This window comes from Gallinula chloropus (assembly GCF_964237585.1).
Source record: "Gallinula chloropus genome assembly, chromosome: 4".
Classification (NCBI taxonomy): Eukaryota; Metazoa; Chordata; class Aves; order Gruiformes; family Rallidae; genus Gallinula; species Gallinula chloropus.
The window spans coordinates 25,796,729-25,820,189 of record NC_140088.1 but is presented as its reverse complement, the minus strand read 5'-3'; the positions used below and the strand labels follow the sequence as shown (position 1 = coordinate 25,820,189).

Genomic DNA, 23,461 nt, shown 5'->3' with positions numbered 1-23,461 from the left:
ATGGAGTTTGAAGTGGGTGTGGCATCAAAGCTTCCATTTTTTACAAACAGGGGGTGATCAATTTGGGCATAAACAGCAAATGCCTAATTGTGCACAAATGTCCATGTTCACATGCAAATACACCCATGGAAATCAAAATCCTTTTTCCTGAATATTTGTGAAAAGAAAACAAAGGAATGAAGAAGCATGGTCAAACTCCATTAATCAGATTTCAAATGAACATTTGCACATACCATTTTGCATTTGTTCAAGTCTTTTAATGAGATAAAAGACATTTACCTGCTAGCATGCTTATTCTTTTGTTTGAAGCAAAAGTTAAGACAGTACAAAGTAGTGTGTAATCCTACAAACAGACAGCTAAATAAATATCCTTCAACAATAGGGAGTGTATTTCCATTTATCATATGTATTGATGCAGCCTAGTGATACTTGAGAAACAGGAGGTATTTTTAATTTTAGAAAGTAAGTATCAAAGAAAGTAATCCAAATTTATCCTTGCTGCCCTTAATCCACTGCAGTTAGATTTATATTGACAATTTATATTGTTGTGAATTTACTTGGAGGAATACACATTGCTTCGAAATAAAAGGCAGTAACTTTGGTGGATGTCTCTGTATCTAAGTGTAAAATAATATGCAAATGTATTCTGCAGTTCTCAGGACAACTGAAGAAGTGATATGATAGGATTGTGCAGCTGCCAGTCTGACCCACAATTTAAATCGATGAATATATTTCTGTCCTAGCAAATTTATGTTTGAACAATTATTTTCAACCTATCTTTATTGTTTTGTGGAGAAGCGTAATAAAAAACATGGAATACATTTCAGTATATATCTGCAAGATCTCCTGAGTAGCTTAGGAAATGTATTGTACATAAGAAGACTCAATCATTATGCTGTTACAGGCATCACAAAGACACTATCCTTTATGGCAGAGCATCATCCTTTGGGAAAAATTATCCTTGTTGGTTTGTGCAAATTTTTCCACATTTACCCTTGGGACCCATTCTAATGTAATTTTGTTCCTTTGGGGTTTTATGTTGCTCTGAGATTTAAGGGAGAAGACCAAAATAGCTTTTATCCTTTTCACAGGAAATACCCCATACAAGCAGTGCACTGTATTTGGCATTTTTTCTTGACCTTGAAAGGCAATAGAAGAAAGGGGCCAAATCCCCCCTTTTTAACTATTATTATTATTGTTGTTGTTATTATTATTATTATTACTGTTATCATCATCATCATCAGTACCAAGTTCTAAAACCTGCAGCTAAGCAACCCCTTCAAGTAGCCCTAACAGAAATAAAAAAACATAGTTGCATTTAGAGACCATATAACATACTATTAAGCATAGGCAGTGGCAAAAACTTTAGTAGCCAATATTCAAACCAGCTATTAATACCAAAAGAGTGTGCTGGTTTCTTTCCTGAAAATATTTTATCGCCAAATACTCTTGTGATTGAACTGGAAGCATGCAAATCTTTAAAATTTCACCTAACATGGGAAACTTCTATACCATGTATATATATTTATACAAATAATGATGTTTCATATAGATCCTTTATGTTTGGGTGCATTTTCTTTTCATTTCTTATTTATGTACATCATTATTGGGTTGATCAACCTTTTTTATTTATGGTCCAATAATTTTTTTATGATTTATACTTTGCAATTAATGCATATTTTTCACTTAATTAATTGATTTTTTGATAACTTAATCAGCAGACAAATATTTTAGATTTTATTTTAATTGGCGTCTACATAACGTGAGGGACTAAGCATTTAACTGTCCATCTGATACATTGGAACAAAACTGCACAAACTACAAACTATATCAAGAAAATTTTGCAAAGGAAGGCAATTGAGCAAAATGCATAAAAACAGAGGTCTGCACAGAAAATTCTTCCATAGGTGAAAAACTGGATCCATAGTAAGCTGGTGCCAGAGCTAACTTATCTGTAAATTTAGATGACCTACATATGCCAGAGATTTTGCAGCTTCTTTTTGTCTTTTCACTGTCAGTTCCACAGTTTCAGTGAGCATGTATTTTTAATGTGTAAATTTCAAATACATTATCTTTATGTCTTTCTACACATAGCATACAAAATAAATGTGAAAAAAAAATTCGTAGGTATATTGGTAGTCACGAGTGTGACTATTTAGCTGTAAATAGTAGTATTTGAGTAATCGCATGCGATCAATTAAAGGCTGACTCGTACGTTACATACAGACAGAAAGTTAATGTTTCATAAGCAGCACTAATATTTGTATCTCTTGAGTTTGAGGAACAGACTTGACAAGATTTCATACCCACAGCCTTCTGCACCTGGTTCCCATTATAAACCTGGCCCTGATAATGGAGCTATGTTCTTCTACAGAGGCAAACATCAGCAATGGTATTTTCCTCCCATAACTCTTATAACCTGAGTACCAGTGTTATGGCTGTATTTGACCCCTCTGTGCATGAGCAGCTACAACTTTCATCATCTTCCTCACTAAATACATAGAGATCAGATAAAAGTATGGGTACAATTTCTAAGCCTGATTTTATTTCCTGTGATATCTAGAAAACCTAGTGATATAGCACAGGCTAAAGGGTTAAATTAAAAGTCAGATTTTTTTTTTCTTCATTGTTTATAATGGAATCATTTCTCTTTTAAAAATATGGTTGGAGACATAGGAATTAATTTCTTTTTTCCCAAGATGCTCTGCTTCAAATTTAATTTCAAATTATATTTTAACGTTCTAACTGTGAAGATAAATTCACTGCAACAGATCTCCATATTAAAATAATTCAGCTATTCAAAGATGCATCTAATTCCTGATCAGACCTCACAAGAAAAACAAAAAAAAGGAAAAAAGACCAAAAAAAAAGACGACCCATACCATGCCCTACGGTTACCCTGTAAATACTGTGATATAGAAAACCAATACAAACACACAGCAATGACAGTCAAAAAAAAGTAAAAATCATGAACACCTTGAATGTCTTGAAAAAATAAGAAGGAATTCCCTGGCTTGATATACTGCCTTGGAAGCCCAGTCATAATACACACAATACACCCTGCAAAAATGTTGTTTGCAATCATGACTTTTTGCCCTCATTCATTGTTAAAAACTTACATTGATTTAATGTTTTCTCTTATCCTTCTATGCAACTTCAAATATGGGAAGCAACAACAGTAAAAAATAAAGATAAATTCTCCAGCTACAAAACTACTGCTTGAAGTCCAGCATGTTTTCCAGTTCTAATAAAAGGGGGCAGTATTACATCAGCTGAAATTCTGAATTGTCCAAATTATTGTAAAAAGTGCTGGAGAAGGATAGAAACCTGTTAAATTTCACAGAAAATAGACTGATACTGTATATGCAGTCACAAATCTTCTTGTCTGCCTTGGGGTAAAATTTTCAGAGCTAGTTCAGTAAGAATTAGGCTCCTGCATTGCAGTTACTTAAGAACATTCTTACTTGGGTCACTATTTTCATTCAAAATTATTAAGGAAATACTGCAGTTTATATAAAATGAGGGCACATTTTTTCATGTAGCTAGGATAAGCCTAAACAGTAAAATTTCAAAATTATTGCAGTTTCAAAAAATTTTGGAACAAATTGTTTAATTTTATTTTTTCAGATAAAGATTTTTTAGAATAAAATACTGATGCACAAATATGGTTTTAACTAGTTAACTGTGAACACCCCATATATGTTCCTTACATGTATTATGTACAGCCAGATTACTAAAGCAGATGACTAAATTGGCCAAATTCACAGTAAAGTATAAAGGACATTTGTTTTGCAAGAATTATGAGGGCTGCTGGGATCTGTATTTGAAACTTTTCCCTATTCTGGGGCATTTAACTTAGACAAATCATTTAACTGTTATAAAATGATGGAACTGTAAAGATTTTGTCTCTATGCAATGTGTCCTCTACTTCTCAGAAACTCCCCAGGGAAAGGTTTGTCGACTGAGCAGAATGACGTATTCAAGAAAAACAGTCCCAGTTGCAGTGTCTCTTTGTGGAAATCAGATTCTTCATTAGACAGATGGAATCCACTCCCACTGAGTTGAATAAATTGCCTATATTCTTGCAAGAAAGTGAGACCACACCAACCGTTTCCTAAGTAAATCAGTGCCTTTCCTTTTTCTCTCTATACAGTTCCAGATTTTCTATTATAGACTCTCTCTATACGTATATTTAAACTTAAAATATATCTAAGTGTAAGCTATATGGGGTGTTGCAGTTATATATATGTTAAGTTGCGGTGAGAATGGAACTTGGCATAATGACTGTCAAGACAATACCATGACAAAAGTAGCAACTTTGCAAAACTAGTAATTTGCTGTTGATACCCATTTTTTTGTCTAATTATGAGATATTCAGCCTTTGATTACACATAGAACTAAGATTTAACCAAAGGAAATAAGGAACGAATGAAAATGTTTGCAGTTTCTGTTATGTCTCAAAAGCCTGAAATATAAGCACTGACCTCTAATTTACTAGGTACAAATATTCTTCTCTAAGAAACTAAAGGGAAAAAAGAAAATAGAAGAACTTTTTTCTTGAAAGATAAAAGGGAATGAGAATAGATCAGTCCCTGCATATCTAAACCACTTATTTGTAAAGATTTATAAAAATCCACGAGGCCCTTATGACCAGTTTATTCATGTTCACAGTTTGGGGGTGGGGGAGGGCAGGTCATGAATACTTTTGGTAAAAGAAGAACAGATAATTGAATGCAGGATGCACTGGGAAAATATTGTCTTATCTATATGCTTTTTTTAACTGAATTAAGAAATTACTAAGAACAAACAACAAGAATGATACTAAGAAGGTACTTCTCTTGGTGAGTGTCTGAGATATGCCCTGCACTTTCAGAAAAGACAGTGTAACTCCCGCCTCTGCAGTTGTTTGGTGTGTAATACTGAATGTTTGGGGAGGAAAAAAAAAGACGAAAAAAAAAGCTGGTAAAAAAACTGTTGGCACCATAATCCAGTGCTGCTTGCATTTAGAAAGAAAGCAATACAATGATGGAGTCATTGCAGGGCTGTAGGCAGTCAAAAGGAGATTATGCATGACTAGCAACTTTTTCTACAAAGACTTCCTGAAGTGTTTTTAATCAGGCAAAGTTTGTGCGCATGTGCAGTAGCTTCATATAGATGATGAAGCGTAACAGCTCCAGAGGAGCTGTTACACTCTATTGTGTCAATAATCCACATATTTAACAGTCCCTAAATACAGCAGACCGTAACACCTCCAAAGGGGTTGTTATGGCTTATCAAGTCAGATCCAAGTGCCTAAATATGGACTCGATCAATAGACTGCAACATCTCCAAGGGTAAATAATATATGTTTTTAAGAATGTACACATTTTGCATACAAACTGTGGTCTATATTAGGATAAATGATGTGGATTCAACTTGTAAAACTTTGATTTAGAAATAAGAAAGAAATAAAAGGCTCATTATAAGAGGTGCTAATTCTCAGGAAGTAGGCAGTGACTCATGCCATTTATTTTGGGGTCTAATTCTGATTTCCTACTGTAAATATACAGTTGCCTGAAAATCTACAAAGGAGTAGGACCGAATATAAACATTAAAATATTATATTAAACTCTTCTTCCTCTAAGATCTCAATGAATATGTTTCATGGGTAAGTAGATGGGGACGTCTAGCCAATATGTTGTGATTATTAGTTGGGCATAGAGTATATATTTTCACATATTTTTATCAAAAAAATTAACACATTTCTGCCTATATATACACCTATATATTTTCTACAAAGATTTTCTGAAGTGGGTTTTTTTTAGTGCTTTCATGCTAAAAAGATCTGGTTCTTTTAAAAATAATATCAGTTATCTTATAAATTATATAGCATTTTTGTGTTCATTTAAAGCCTTAAAGCAAATCTAGGCAATCATGCTAGTTCAAAATACTAAAATAAATACAAGTAGCTCCAACAATGCAAATTTGGTTTAAGAACTCTTTTTTTTGTTAAAGGCAAATGTGGCTCAGCTGGAAAAAATGTCATATCCCTCTAAACAGAGTCAATTTTTGTATGATCTTACTTTTGCTTATAATCTCATGGAAATGTCTCTGTGGCCTGTTTCCTGGATTTTCCTAATTCTTCACACCTCCACGGTGTTTCTGTTTGCTCCGTGGAAACACTGATACAGTTACTTCTTCCCTTTCCTCAGTCACACCTGATCAGCATCAGGTAGAGTAGGAAAAGACAACTCTGACCCCATGACACCAAAGGGATATTCCACATGCAACTGCAATAAAAGCTGGGGGAAGGAGCAGGAAGGGAAAATGCTTGGAGTTTTGGCACTTGCCTTACCAAGTAACTGTTACACGTGCCGAAGCTCGAATTTCCTGGAAATGGCAAAGCATCTGCCTGCCAATGGGAAGTAGTGAATGAATTCCTTATTTTGCTTTTCTTGTGCATGCAGCTTTTGATTTAGTTATTCAACTACCTCAACCAATGAATCTGCCCAATTTTACCCTTCTGACACTCTTCCCCATCACATTGGAAAGGACTGAGTGAGTGGCTGTATAGTGTTTACCTGCTCACCCTAACTCACAAGAGTAAACAAACTGAAATAATTCCATTACTGTAGATGTCCACAGAATGGTGTAATCTCAAAAGTATCGCTTAACCTTAATGCTTCAGCAAAGTTTGACTATGTCAGAGCACTGCATGTTTTTGTTTTGGTCTTTCTGATGAGCAAATCTCTGTGCACACTTATAAAGCTTTGTAGGAGTTTTTTTTTGAACAGCAGAATATGAACAGAGGCAATTTTCAATTCTGTGTCTCTAACCAAATACAAAGCTTTCTGAGATTTAAATGACACATTTTCAAAAAGGCCTAAGCCTAGGCTTTGAAGCTATGTACATAATTTTGTAAGCGCAATCATTTGCACAACAAACTATTACCAGCTATCTGAACTTGAAGACCAGTAACTGACCAGAACGCAATAGCTTTTTTAAACCAGCTGCAGGCAATTAATTTGTCATCTTTTTCTGGTGCTGCCTTCTAGCTACTCATTTATACAAGTCTAATTACCTGAAGCCAATTTCTGAAAATTTGGTCCTGAAAACATAGAGTATGATTCTTCAAAAGAAACCAATCCAAAATTGCAACTATGTTATCAAAGCTTCACTGGGAGTATGACAGAAACTGTACACAATCTTCCTGGCATACAATTATTTCAAAATTATTTTTTTCTAATTGAAGTGATCTACCGTCCACATGTGTGTCACCCCCCCACACACCTTTTTGAACATCCTGCCCCACATTTTTAGAGTGAAATAAATGTATCATACTGTAGAAATTGAAAGGCAAAGGGTAAAGAGGGAAAGAAAAGTATTATAGGATTCTGTTTGTGCAAAGGATGTTTCTGGTATGCATGTGTTTTATACTCGCTATAAATACATTCCCTTAGTATTCGTGACTGGATTAATTCTTTTATTTTCTTTAGGATAGAGTGGGAATATATGATCATTTAAAATGACAGATTTATATTCCATTCTTTTGTAAATCTTGCCTCTTCTTGCATCCACAGAGATAGAGAACTGACTAACATACCAAAGGTAAAAACAGAGTACCTATTATAACGTTTTCCTGCCTTAATAGTTCACTCTATAGTACATGCTGTGATAAATAAACTCTGAAGGATTTCAGCACTGAGATATTTAACAACAGATTTCCTTGCTGCGGTTTTATTCTTAGGTTTTAAAAGTTGCAAGTGCTATGATGAAAAGTCTCCCTGTAAAAGATGTCATTTGAGAATTACATTGTTTGTATTTGTAAAAGAGTTTCAGTTGACTCTGCTATATTTGCAAGTAAAAAAGATTTTTTCCTCTGCCTGATGCATAACCTCAATCTGGAAGCTCTATATCCATCTGTGTATTGCTGGTAACCGGCACAAAGAAGAAATTTGAGATTATTCACTGAAATACTTACTGACTGTGCTTTAAAAGGTGAAAGATGACATAGAGACTTGTTATATTGAATGCAAGATGCAAACACAGTACTGAAAATACTCAGAGAGCAGACCTGATAAGTAAGTGGATGCCATTTTTCTACTTACTTGTCAAAGTTAAATCAAATGTTAAGAATTCTTTTAATAGCCCTTATAGTGTATTAGATATTTTTAAATGTCAAGACACTGAAACTCAGAAAATATATTTTAAAACAAGCATAATTTTATAAACTCTTAATACTGATCATAGGTGTGACATTTATTTTATTTTTATAACTTGGTCTTTAGTACCCTGCCTCTTAGTTAAGATAAACACTGATTTTACAATTAGAGCGTTGTCTGCATATGGCCTGCTTAATCAGTTACAATTTCCATACCTTTTATATTATCAAACTGTGTTAAATGAGTTTTTCAATGCTGATATTTAAATTAACGCTGGCAGAAATAAATATTTATTATCCTCTGAGTTTTACTTGTAAAAGTGTTGTTAATCGTGTATGATAACAGTTTAACAAATCTTTTTAATAGACACCAAGCCTTTGTCTTGTTTTAAGTAAAGAACCTATAGAGCAAAAATATAAAATGTAGATTAAAAGGTATGTATCAATCTTTGATGTGTCTATTTGCACCATTTCTTTGCCTTTCCATGCCTTAATACCATTCTTGCTACACTTACAGAGGACTCCCTTGTGTGTTGAAAAAAGATTATACTACCATCAGACTCATAGTTAAAGATATAGTTAATATTCTGCTGTTTTATACTCAACCTGGACTAAAAATTCCTGTTAGCCTTTGGATTACAATATAATTTTCCCTCCCCCAAGGTAAAAATATACAGATACATCACATAAATTTTAATTAATTAATTATAGGCATTGAAAGCTACCTGTTTTTTTTTTACTTTTTTTCTTCTCCCTCCCCCCTAACCCCCGCCCCCAGCAAAAGCACTAGTTGCTTTATAGGCTAATGTATGTGTCAGTTTTCTTTTTATTCATTATTAAATTGCATCATAACCATTCCTATTTGCCAATGCCATAGTGATTACTGGGATAATATTTTCCCTTCATAGTCAACTGGACTAAGAATTGTGGTATAGAACAGATTTTGTGTCAGTGGTGAAAAACAACTTGTGTGCTGCATTTTTTGCAGCATAAGCCATCTCCAGGGAAGCTAACAGAAACGTTCTTCATCAAAGGGGCTGCTTTATAGCTCAGCCAATTACCTGATTCAGTGTTCACTGGCTCTGTTATACACAAAGCTCCTGGCTCCAGGACCAGATCTTTTAGACCTTGGAAAGGCCACAGAGCAGGACAACATACATACAAAGAACTTTCCAAGACACTTCTTTGTCCTCTGAATAGTCCTTAAAATGTGTGTGATGGAAACTTCCTCACCTTTAGGATATGATCCCAGCTTGCTATTTTGTAAACTGAATGATGTCCTGCTTAGTCCTGTGCTGGTCACATTCTCTCACCACTTTCCCTGATTTACTGTTTTATTGTAATGCTCCATTTCATTTTAGAGTTTGGAACCTATGGCCAAGATTCAACAACGGACTTCGATCAGTAACTTCCCGTTGAAACTATGAGCCAAGACCACAAATACTTTGTTGCATCTGAGTCATAGGTTCAAGCACACTCAGGTACACAGTAATGAAGTTGTAATAATCAACCATACCAATATATATTTAAGAATCCAATCACTCTAAAAAGCAGGGTTCATAATCTAGTGACAACAAATAATTGTAGCTTCAACCAATTCATTTTCCACATTGGTACATGTATTTTTACAGCTTAAACACATGAGTGCACAGGACTGGTTTTTTGAATGCTGTCATGTAAACCTAGAGGAGTTTGTAGCACAGCACTGTGAAGTGATAAGGTGTGTTTAACACGAAATCAGAGATAGCTAAAAGCTCTAAAAATACATTTTATATAAAAGTAAGAAGCTATTTTCAGAGAAAAGAAGAATGAATGACAGACTGTGAGGCATCAGGAAACATTACCTTTTCATTCCTGCAATTGTTTAGACCCATGTTATTCATGGAGGGCAATTTTCCATCAACACCATGCGGCTGCTGTTGCTGCTGCTGCTCCCTTTGGATCTGCTCTCTCATTTTTCGAGCCTCTTGAATGGCTTTCATAACTGTGTCCTGGTCCCCAAATAGGGCAGGTGAATTAAGACTGGAAAGGATATCTATAAACAGAGAACACACTTTATTTAGGTAATTATCCAAATTAGAATCTGGTGTAAGCACTCAGCTCTCATACTGTAAGAGCTCCACCCAACATCTCCAAAAAGAGGAGGAGTGGCAATTGTCTGTTTGAAGTCTGAATTAAGCTATAGAACTGATTAATAGGCCTGTGCACTTCTTTTGCTGTTAAAAATACAACCACTGAAGTCTTGGCATAACCTTATGTGATGTGGGTGTGGTCATGGATGAAGTTAAATATGTGTTTAAGACAACAGTGTTCCGAAGTTTAAGTAGGAAGCCTTTAAGTATTAAGAAGAATGAATAAAATTAACAAAGAACAACAATGAAATCTCATGTACTTGGCCATGAGAGTCTATGTCAACTTAGAAATTCTTTATCAAAAGAACCATCACTCCAGATGCTTTGCTTTCAATTTCAGAAAGAGCACCAACAGTTCCTTTCAAATGGCAGAGCTTGTTATTACCTTAGCATGAGCATAAAGCTCATCAATAGAGAAAAAATGTGGGGTTTTTTTCTAACACTCTGTACAGAAAGAAAATTTTAAACATGTATCAAACTTGCACAGAACATTTCTGTTGCCATCTTAAAATGCACTCTAAAGATGACTACTCCAGATACAATTTCTGATTTGAGACCAAAAGACAGCAATTATTTGGTGACTGGTTGTTTTGTGTTGCTGTGATAAAGCTTTTACCTGATCCACCTCTTCCTGCATTGGAGTATCCTCTGTACTGCACAGGAATAGGCTTGTGTATATATATTCTAGCTAGGAAATTTTGAGGAATCAAAGTTTGTGCCTAACCTGACAAACATATTGGAAAAACAAAAATCACAAAAGAAAAAATTTCCTGACAAGAAAATATCTTTTATAAAAGCCCTGAATTTGTTTCATTTGTGTATTTACTAAAAGCCCACTATAAAAAAACCCAAACCAATCACAAAAAAAACACACAAAAAATCCCAACTGAACCCAAACAAGCTAAGATTTGGAATTCTCCTTCAAAGATAACTTTCACATTCTGTTGACTTCACTGAAGTTCAGCTGAGCAAAATATAGGAAATTCAATGTCAAAGGTCCCTAAATTATTTTAAAATAAAAAAGGTTAAGATTATGAGTTTCTCATGCTTTATTATGCGAGCAAAATAGTTAACTTAAAACTGTGGTCTAGATGAGAAGGGATGAAAGGTGTGATGTTCTAGATGGAACTGTGATGTTTTCTGTCTGAATGAAGCACCCCTCTCCAAAGTAAAAGGAGCATACTAGAGTACAACCATTGTTCTTGCTGGGTAAAAGTTCCAATGCTCTGAACTGATTCAGCGACCGAGTTCCATTCGGAAGCCTAAATAAGTTTGGGACCATATTTATTGCAAAAATGGAGCAAATGCTCCTATGTTGCCTATTGTTTTTTGGTGACAATAATCTGGCTTCTTTTATAAGGTTTTATGACTTTATAAGGAAAATATTCACACCACAGGGCAATCTTCTCTAGCCATTTCTCTGGAATGGTGTGTGACTTCAAATTGTTATGTCACTTTGAAATGTTAGATAGTGAAGTGATAGCTGGAAATAAATTGACAGAATATCTAGCTAGCTGCAGAAAGTATCTTTCAGGGATCATGATGTTCCCAAGTGTTTTCAGAATGGGACAAATCATAATTTTTATATATTTAATGTATGTATTTAACATATCTGTTCATTATTCACAAGTGTTTCTATATATTTTACAAGTACACTTGAGCTACAGATTGTGAATAAGTGGTCTGTAGTATTTAGTCACTGTTAAAATTTACTATTTGAACTTTAGAGCTGATCATCTACATTTTACAGCTCTTGATTCTGTTTCTTGACTGGTTAAGGTAGTCCTTGCACATAGTTTTCAGATCAATTTTATTCCATTACCTAGATTTATTTCTTAACTAAAGAATCTTGAACACAGGTCAAAAATTTCCCATTTCCAATCATATGAACTAACAATCTTAATAGACGGGTGAACAAATAACATATGTACGTATATATATTTCTTACATCATTTGCTGTAATACTTGTAGATGCATATCACTGCTGCACCATTTTAGTTATTTTTCACAGGATGTTAGGGGTTGGAAGGGATCTTGAAAGTAGATCTAGTCCAAACCTCCTGCCAGAGCAGGATCACCTACAGTAGGCCACACAGGAAAATGTCCAGGTGGGTTTTGAATGTCTCCAGAAGAGGAGACCTTTCCTGCAGTTTTTTTTTTTCCATTTTAAGCAGAAATGTAGGCCCAGAAGTAAGTGTGCTCAAGCTGAGATTTAATGTAGAAAACTTGACAGTTTTCTCCTTTCTCCAGGACAGATTAGTTACCTAAAGAGGATCCTCTTCCCAGAGATCCACCGAGCGGGCTGGGGATGCCACTCTTGTTCGTCACTGTCACCGGACTGCTTTTACTAGCTGGGAAGAGATTCTGTGTTGGAGATGTTGGGGATTTGACGGGTTCAGCTGTTTTGGGTCGGGCTGAAAGATTCAGTGGCTGGGCTGCTTCATCCTGCAAGAGTTTAATGTAAATAATTATTAGAAAAAGACAAATGAACACATCATTTTGCAAGCAGCAGTTACTTTACACCTCGAAGACAATGCCACATTCTCCAGCAGTAATAACAAAAGAAGCTAATTATCTGCCTCCTTTAAGATTCAACGAAAGGAAACCTCATTAATTTCCCTGTGTTATGCTTCTATTTACATTAACTATGTGGCTGGATCGTTCTTTTTGCCAAATTAAAATTTGAATTAGCTCACATTACAGCTTAATTTCCTAATGTGTTTTCAGAGATCTAAATTAACCTAGGGCATTTACAAAGAATTATTTAAAATTTCCAGCAGCTCAGTAATGCTTTTGCATTGGTTCTATTTGAAAAGTTCCTGGCACTATAAAAATAAGTTATGTAGCTTATTTTTAAATGTATTAGAAACTAAGGAATCAGGAGTACTTCTATGAAAAAATCATTTGGAAACCCTGACAGTTCGTTGGCCCATATTTAATGCTGCTGCTAATTTATACATTCCACATATCTTATACTGAGTGCATCTTTTGTTTAGTAAAATAATCTATGCTGCTCCCCCATACTGAAGACAAGAATTTCACTGAATTCAAATTCCTTGACTTACTACAGTAATGAATGTGGAGTATATGTATTTCAAAATATATATTTTTTTACTGTTTAATTTTGTATATTTTAGAATATTTTGTTATTCAAATGTCATCTATTTTTTTGACAGATTTATGTAAAATCAAGAAATTTTTCACACAAATACTATTCTGTTTCTTGTTTGATGCTTCTGTAGTTGTTTCTGTATTCTGTAGTTATTTTTTGCTACATTCAACCTTTAGTGTATATATATTTTGATACTTTTCATATGCAATTATAGAAGAAATTCTCTCTGACATATATCTTGTTTAAGTGCTGTAAGAGAATAAATCCACCTAAGAAATAACTTTTGGAAGAAGATTCATTCAAGCAATTAATTTCTTTGATCAGGGCAGATATTCACAATGTAGCCTTCGTTCCATTCTTTGAGCTTAAATGTTAAGCAAGACAGAGCATTTGGAAAACCACTAAACAGTGATTTTCTGTAATTAAAGAGCCTAGTAAGACAGATCTCTCATTTAAAATATGCCCAAAGCAGAATTATGCTGGATATAAGAGAATATTGTCCATATTTTAAAACACCAGACCGATCACTTCAAAGCTTAGAAATATATGTCAGAATACAATAATATACTACATTATCTCATCTTTTCCATTCTCTTTACTGTCAAGTGGTGATTTAGCAAAGTACATCTGACCATACACAATGCATTAAACAGGAAAAATGTAACAAGCAGGTATTTATAATGCCATCATATCGCCAGTTCTAAAATGTTTCCATAAAACTGCATGACATTTTTATTCTCCCTGACTTTTGTGGTGTGCACAAATGTCTACACCTGTTCAGAGTCCAAGTGAAAGCAAAACCACAAAGGTATAAGGGACATAGTCCATTCTTCCGCTGTGTGGCCATGTTTATGTGCAAACTGTTTCTTTGCACAGATACAAAGGGGCTTCAGTAGATGCCTGTGGGAGTTCAGAGTCCCTTTCAGACTATCGAGTTTGCCAGACTAGGTACTGAGAGCATGTAAACATACAAATGTATGCTACTGTGTTCAATTTTTTAATAATTTTCTGCCTAGTACTGATACAATAATGTGAAAAAAATTCTAAACACTGCCATAACGTGTTCATTTGTACTTCATAGACAGCCTTCTTATTTCTGTGAGGCAACCAAAAAGCCAGAAAACATTCTGGTCACTGACTTAAAAAAACCTTATCATTACTTTTTGAAAGTTCTGACTCCTGTAAAAGAATTCCATTACTTCTATAAATAATGCATGTAGTCTATAGAAACAACTGTTTAAAAACAGAAAAGATATAGAGGATTTGTTAAGCAGTGCAAGACTATCAAAACTATCACATCTTACAAAGGTAACAATCTGCAAAGAAAGCAGACTGGTACTAGTTTATTAGACTGCTTTTATACTAATAATTAATTTCTTCTTTACCCATTGGTAATTGTCCACATGAAGGACTTGTAGTTATCTTCAATATTTTCAATGCAATAGTGTGTTTAATAAAAATAAGAATAAAAAGACATGTATTTCAGTCCATCCAAGCTATATTATATAGGGAAACCCCCAAGAATTTGCATGTGGTCAAGTCTGTAATAGGACTCAGCTGGTCACAATGCTGGAACAGTATTGGCCTTGGTTCAAGGAGATATGTGCTTGAATTTAACCAGGGAAAATTTTACTCATATAGTAAAGGTTTGGTTTGGTGTAGATCCATTTGGCTCGCTCACTTATGAAATTACTTTTTTCACATTAAAGTAGTCAGTAGTATATTCTCAATACCATAAATCGTTGGCATTAGGTATCACTGTACTATGGCAACTTTGCTGAAACAGTTGGGCTTTGCTTTTGGTGGCTTCTGTATTGACCATAACAAACTTTGCATATGTGGTAAATTTCACTGACTGCTCTCAAGTCTGGCATTGGATTACAAGAGGTAAAATATTAGACTAATACATATATACAGTTAAGTAAAGTGAACGCTTTGCTAAATAAATGTTAGATCTGGCCATAATGGAATAGTTTTTATTTATTAGTACTCTTAGCCTAGCAAAAAAGTGTCATGGAAATTTATCAGCCCAGGCAGAAATATCTACTCACCCACACTTTACCACGATGATTGATGATAATGAAAAAATGAATTATATTTTACTCTCATGTCAAAAATATAATATATAAAAGAAGAAACTCTCACCTCAAGTGAGTAAAATCTTCCCAGGCTGATTCAAGACTAAGGACTGTGTGCCTGTAAGGTGGTAGTAGCTAGTAAAAAAACCTCACATTCATTCATTCTTTCTCTCTCTCTCTCTCCACAAAGTCACAATATGCCCTCTTTAGATCTATTTTAATAGTGTTGCATTTATAGCGCTATCACTCAAATTGGTAAAACATCTGAATGTTGATTTTTTTTTTTTTTTTACAGTTTGAAGTAAATTGCTTCTCAGCATATTTAGTCTCATGAAATTCAGAACACCCACAGGAGAGCACAGCAATAAAAGCCAGCCAGTTCCACCCAAAGGTACTGGCTGCACCACAGATTTCAAGGGGTGCACAATGCACACTTCAAGCTGCTGGCAAATGCCGTGTTGTAGCTGCCTGGTTCCAAGCAAGTGAGAATAAGCAGGCACAAGCATTCAGCAATGGCGCAAAACCAACAAGGAGCAGCCCGGTTGTCAGCAGCTGTGTGAAATCAGCAAAAGTCAAATCAATCTGCAGTGACATAATGTTTTCTCCAGAGTCCTGACTTATATCTTACATTTTTTTGGAAGGCTTTTTCCAAAATTGTAGAACAAGTACGGCTAAAGATTTGTAAAATAATTAGAAGATCTACAGCCTCTCTCTTGCCCTAACAGCACAACCTAGCAACATATTTTAAGATTCTCAAAAGTTCAACGTGAAACAGTTCATGAAATGGACGCCATTTCTGCACATTGCTAGATTACAAACGGAAAGTTGAAAATATCACATTTTACTGATGAATCTGTTGTGCTGCCTGTGGTAGGAAAAGGGACGCCTGATTATTTTTGGAAGCAAGAAGTGAATGCTTTCCCTTCCCTTCTCTATACTGATAACACAGCACTAAACCGGAATGTTTTATTTGAATATCAAAGAACTTTCATGTGATTCAATACCCATCTGAAAAACAAATAAATAGACCCTTTAATTTCACTGCCCTTTACAGACACCAACTATTTTCTTTACTAAACAATACCTTAACTTGGGTTACGGGACTGGTCCCTCTCTTCTCATTTTTCATCCCAGTGGGTGAGAGTGCCCCCGTTGTATTTGGTGGCTGTGGAGTAGATGGCATTTTAGCTCCAGGAGAAACTTGCATGCTTGCGAGCTGAGCTGCATACAATTGCTGGAAGAAAAGATACACAGTGTATTCCTGCAAAATTCCTAAAACAACCTGAAGTGGTAAATGTACATATTTTTTATTGCTCAGCTGCTTCTTCTCTTAAAGGAATTATAGAAAAAAAATTCAGAACATTCTTGCTCGTGACTTTTCCTTTTTGACAGAGGAATCATTATCTACCAGAAGACAATGCTGCATCTTCTCTAAATATCAATGAAAGTTAAAAAAAGCAACAGGTATGTCTCCATCTCAATGTACAGTGATATAACTTCTATGAATGCTAGTAAGTAATGTAGGCCTTAAAATTTCCTGTAAATAGTAATGAAAATACAAACACATCCTCACGAAACTTTTCACAAAGTTTAACTGAAACATCAGAAAAGACTTGTTATTAAAAAATAAACTATTCCTACTAATTGAAAGTGTTTACTGAAAAAAAAAAAGGTTTAATTTCCTTCCAGTGACCAAATTTAAACCCTCACCTTGAATTAGCACCAGCAATAATTCTTCTACCATAAACAGGGAAGATCCTAATCCCTCTTCTGCACATAAATCCATATAAACTTTGCCTTATTAGTAAGAAAAAAGCCAGGTGGTTTGTATGTAATTTCTAACATTACTATCATTCAGATGGACAAATAAAAAAAATTACAGTAATCAAAAGCAGACCTTTCAGCACATGTAATTAAATGAAAGCTTAATAAAGAATAATTTGCAAGAGCCAGATGTGCTTATGTCATAATTGTTGCTTTCTTTGGAACAATTTTTCTAATATAACAAGCCTCCACAGAAAACGAAAGTTACACAATACTGTAAGCTCAGTGACTCAGTAGTTAGACAAACGCATGAAAAGGGGGCAGTCAGAACTCTGGGTCACAAATAAAAACTCTTGTTTGTTTATTTGTTTGTTTCCTGCCACCCCTTTATAACACCACACAGATTCTACAAAAGAGTCACAGGCCAATACTTTGAAATCAATGGTGTTTAAATATTTTGGCCAAGGTACTATTTTTCCTGCACTAGAAAAACTGAAAATAGAAAAAAAATCCCAGTTTTTGCTGATGTCCTGGAGAATGAAAATGAAGCATTGTATACAATAATAAGTGGTTGCTGTTTTTTTCTCTACTGTCAGGATTTTATCCCTTTTAGTGTATTCTTCAGGTCAATCTATACTTGCTTCATAGGGTGCTCTGCTTAAATGAGAGCAAGAAGCACATTTCACAAATTTCTGAAAGCCTGCATATTCTCAGCTCAGAAATAATCAGTACTTTCATTGTACTATGAAAGAGATGATGGCAAGTGGAGTTTGTAACCCACTTAGTCATGACAAGTAAGCAAAGGCATGTTTATCATCTCTAAAGGCTCTAGCTGATGGCCTCGACATAACTTGACCAAGTATCACAACATCAATGGAAAGAGAGAGATGCCTGACACTGGTCAGAGGAGGGCTTGTTGGTGACCTGGTTCCAAGTCCCAGCAGGACCAGCACCTGAAATGTCCAAATGTGCACTTTAAGGGTCCCAGTGATAGCAATAAGACAAGTGGTCTCTTATAGTGATATCGAGGAAACTGTTTGCATTTGGAAATTAAAATGTTAAAAGCTGAATGAATTTAGTATTATACACCACTCCCCTCCCAGTCTGTTGAGGGCTGTATTGGCTGTACTGCAAGTAGTGTGAAGAAGAAATGTTTCTAAAGAGAGACAAATAATAACATTTTTTTTTTCATTTATACGTGTGTGTGTATGTAATTCATCACTGGATTACTGCAAGGCCATAGCACTGGCTTTGCCCTATCACTGCCATAAATTTGGTTTGCACCATAAAAGAAAACATGAAATAAGTAACAGGAATTAGCTTTCTAGGTTTGCTTAAACTTTAAAACAAAGCTGATCCACAAACCAGTGAAAATCTTCAAGAATTCACACTAGCACAAGCTATGCTGCCATGTGCAGTGGGAGGCTGTGTAACTTCTTTTAAATACCTGTTTGTATGGGGAGCAACCCAGTCTGGAAAAAATATGTGCACACCACCATTGCAGGGATAGGTACTTTTGCAAATACACTTCTGTGGCTTGAAATGGCAATTTCAGACCTCACATTGAGGTGGTCAGGTTGTGAAGCTTTTATACGTAAGATTAATCGGGGATGGGGAGAATTTTGAATGAGTGTTGACAATTAACTTTTAAGGCTCAAAACAAAATTTTTAATTTTTTTTCAACTGAAATTCTAACCTACCAACTAGGAGTAGTGACTAAAAAAAAAAAACCTACCTCAAACACTGAAACATACCTTCTTTTCAACAAATGTTTAGCACATAAAGAAAAGAGCATTTCATAACCCTTATGCCAACCACTCACTCAGAAGGCTCTTGATTACAAATTAGATATTCAAAACCATCAAGTATTTATGATTGTTTTAAGAAGCCTTAAAAATGTATAGCCTGGCTTTTATTTTTTAAAAGGTCACCAAGTTAGATTCTTACAATCTAGTTCCCAGCATCTAAATATAAGTAGTGCTGATTTGAGTTACTGAGTGCTCCTGCATAGTTAACAATTTTGCAAAACAGCTCATTTAAGCTATGTGAGCAAGGATGTAGCTTTACTGTTTTCAGAGCCAGATTTCTTCTAATACTGTTATTTGACACTGAAGAGTAGGACTTTGAAATGCCACAAGTCTCACTCAAGGCAATGGCAAGCGAAGTCTCACATTTAGGCACCTATGAACTTACAGGCTGATGGACTCATTACTGAAAGTGTTTGTTACTGAAACTCTATTCCAGCTGTAACAAACTAAAAATCTGAGGGGAATTTATGAAAACTCGAAGTCACTATGAGTTGAATGACGCTTATCTACCAAAAAAGAGTTACAGACAAGAGGGAAAGCACTGTACTCAGCATGTGTACTGCGGTACACAAGGACTTCCTGATGTTTTTTTACTTTGACAAAGCAGAATTCATACTAAGCTTTGGCCTGCTCTTAGCGCTACCATCCAAGAAGAACAGAATAACTAACAAAACTAATAATCTGAGGGTGGGGTGGTGGTATTTTCTTTTTCAGAAATTGCCTGTGGTATTGGTGAATTATTTCCATTTCACTTTTTATAAAAAGTATCATTCATGATCTAAAATGTGTCAAAAACCCCTATGAACTAATAATAGAGCATCTTGACTGATGCAAATATTACAGCCTTTCTTAATGCTATCTAAGTTTCACAATGCCTTTGCAAGATATTTTCACAATAAGAAATTGCTGCCAGTGTTCATTCATGCCTTGCACAAAGGTCTTAGGCTTACACATCCCTTTCACAGGTTTCAAAATATTTTCAATAGGTTTTCAAATATGTTTTTCAACTGGTTTTCAATAATTAAAATTCTTTCATTCATTCAGGTCCCTTTCCTTTAGCCCAGATCCCTGTCATCTGCCGAATGACAGATACCAATACTCACTTCTTAGGCTGCAGCCTCTGTGTCTAAATGAATGAGAAAAGGTGAAGAATTTTGAGAATCAAATGTTACAAAAGTAACACGTGGTGAAGAAAATAGAGTGGGCCTTAAATCAACACAGTTAAGGGAGATTCACACTGACAACAACTTGCTAAGTTTGTGACAGGCTCCTAACACAGAATTATAATAATCATAACCTTCTTACCAGTGGCTTGTCAATGACTGGCCTAATGGAAAAAGTTTAGAGAAGATATTGCAATAAAGAGAAAATGATCAACTGCTACATATGAGAGAAGCAGTTTCTTTACACGTATGAGCCCAGGGAGGAAATGAAGAGGACATTGGCACTTGTATATACGAGAACAAAAAGGCAGTGGCTAGAAGCATTTCAACTGACTGTGCTGATGAGGGAAAATTTGCTTGCAGCAGTGGGGATATAATTCAGGTTTTATTCTTTGCAGCAGAATTCTGAAGAAACTATAGCAAAGTCACTTGTGAAATACGTAAATAAGAGAGTGGGAGCACATAAAGTGCAGGTGATGAGGGCTGACCTAGCACGATGAATTGCAATGGATGTACTTGGAAGATGCTCCACAAAGAAATTCACTAGACAGTGGCTTGATTCAAGGAGAAAGAAGGGATTTGTTATAGAAACCTTTGCCCATTTACTTTGTTTTACTAAAAGACTTATGACCAAAATGAAAAGACATTCTCCTTTTTCTGTATTTGCATATTATTTCTCCAAAGGCATAGAAATTATCTGGGGTTTCTCAGAAACACATGCTAAATTTTATGGACCTTGATTAATTCTGAAGTCTTCCATTACTAAAAATGCAAGTCCTATGTTACATCTTCAACAAATACATTTGCCACAGTAAATGAAACTGAACAATAAAACTACTGAGAATCAAGTGAGAATCCTTATTTGTCAGCATTTTAAATGAATTGTGCAAAGCTGAAATATCTTATTTATAGAGATGAAAGTTCAGCTATTTAGACAATGAGTAATTTGGTTTCTAAAGATGAAGAACTCTAAGGAGTGACTGCAAGTGCTGTTGAAATCCTGCACTACAAGAGGTAATGCAGTTATTTTTTCCATAGTATATTTAGTCTGTAGTGTTGCAAAGCTATAATTCCAGAATTTTCTTTCTGAGCATATAACATACAATAATAGTACAACTGTCTGATCACAAAGGGTTTTCACAAGCTCACCAAAACCAGCCATATCTTTGCTATTTCCAGCACATAGTTCTTAAAAGAAGCTACCCAAACAAAAAAATCTCACCTTCAGTGGGAATGCTTATTTTTCATTATTGGTATAGAGGTACTTAAAATAAGCTCCAAGTCAAACAGATCAAAGAAAACAGAGTCTCTGAAAAAGTTTTCCTTCTGTTTGGAGGAAGAATGGATTAGTGCTCAAACCTATGTTTCAGATGTCATAGATAAGTATGGAAATAACCTGGGCCTGATATCACTGGTAAAGCCTTCAGAAGTGCAGGCAAGGCAACTGTTTCAAAACGTAGTACAGAAGCACAAATATCTAATAAAAATTTCACACACATCTCACTGTAAGTGCAAGAACTGTTTCTTTAAAAGAAGAAACATTAATTCTACATTTTTCCTTCCTGTTTTTCTATAGAAAGTCATTTTTGGGGGGTATTGGGACGTCTTTTACACCAAATATTTTCCACAACTTAACACTACTATAGCACCAAGGTAAAAAATGGGGTTACTGGCTTGTGTATATGTGTGTATTTTATATATATATACATATGAAAGCATATGATTGTTTGTCTTTTTAAGGTGTTTTTTAATGCAGATCCTCAGAGAGAGGAAGGTTAACAGAAAAAGACCTCTAGAAACACAAAACAGCCTAAGTAACTCATCAGCAGCTTAACCATGTGACAAACCCAGAGGCAACTTGAAGGCAGCTACTGCCTGTGGAGTCTGCCAAGAAGCCAGATGCCATCACCAGAAAAACACCTTCCACAGCTCAGCATCTGTATCCTAGGAGCACTCTCCTAACAAAAGGAAAAGGAGGAGCAGGAGAAAGAAAAGGAAAGCTGTGTATAAAATTGTTTAAAGAAATGTACATACACATGAAAGCAACCTTTATTTGAATTAAAAAATCTAAAAGCTGGATAAAGCAAAGCTTTTTTAGATGAAAACAAGATTCCTTCAAATTTATAGATAGAATATGGTAAAAGAATCTGTTTCTTTTAACAATATATTTGTGCAGGTGCTATCTGTTAACACAGTGTATATTATGCATTTGTTTTCAGAAAATTTGGATGTCTTGGTACCATTTTCTCTGTTCTAAGAAAGGTATTAATAAACCCAAATACAGTGAGTTTTACAGAACTGCTAGTACTGTGGGCTCATTTTCACATGTGCCACCACACGGATAATAGTAGCTTACTATTTAAGAACCAACGAGTATGCAACATCAACTTAACCTACACGTTTATACTAAATAACTGAGAGCTATTTGCCTTTGCGTGGGTATATCTGAAATGACATCAATCAAGTACAGCTACAGGAAGTTGGAGTAACAATTAGGGAAAAGCGTTTAATTTAGAAATATGATAAATAATAAGTAACAATATATACCACAAAGACTCCTTTTTCTCCACAGAATCCAAGTGCCATAGCATATGCACATGGTTTCCTTTTAACAGCATCGTTCCTTTCTTTTCCCTGTTGATACATACCTAAGGTATGCACAGTGGACATAGCATTCTGATTTTAAACACCCACATATCACCCTGTCACAGTCTGCTCATTGTTACAGAGTGTGAATAGCCTCTACTTATTATAATAATGCATCAAATACTTTTGCAGAAAGGCATAATACAAACAGCCAGCTAATGAATTATCATAACTAATGCCGAAATAACAAAGATCATTGCAATGATTATTTATGCACTTGCTGGCTAATGTACTCTCAGATTTATTACAGCCCAATATGTGCAAACAAATCAGCTGTTTGTATTTGTATTGTGAAAATACAAATAATGTGTTTTGCAGTCACAGAAGGAGTTAGACGACTTCAGTTTTCCCTAGATGTTCAGGTATGCATCTACTACTTGGAAAAAAGTCTCTCAGCTAAAAGAATGGTTTTACCAGTTATTCATATTCATTCACTTAATTTGTTTTTGGTTTTTTTTAACCTGTTAACACCAGTCATTTCAGTGTCTACCAGTTGCTATTCTATATATAGTCAAGGGAGATTTTTGTATGGCCTTAAATTCCACTCAATTCCTGCCTCCTTCAGAGATACACATGCTTGTTTTGCTTCTCTCTCAAAAAGCAAAGTGACAGATACCT

At 35.0% G+C, this 23,461-nt stretch overlaps 1 protein-coding gene across 2 annotated transcripts in view; it reads right to left on the bottom strand.

The window, feature by feature from the left end:
- The window catches only part of SOX6 (SRY-box transcription factor 6), a 238,176-nt gene that overhangs the window by 45,093 nt on the left and 169,622 nt on the right, over positions 1-23,461 (bottom strand). For both annotated transcript variants that reach the window (XM_084263308.1, XM_084263307.1), the window contains exons 9-11: positions 16,547-16,696; positions 12,537-12,717; positions 9,985-10,175 (exon numbers count right to left, since the gene is read on the bottom strand). In XM_084263308.1, coding sequence (XP_084119434.1) covers positions 9,985-10,175; positions 12,537-12,717; positions 16,547-16,696 — 522 coding nt within the window. The remainder of the gene's footprint in view (positions 1-9,984; positions 10,176-12,536; positions 12,718-16,546; positions 16,697-23,461) is intronic.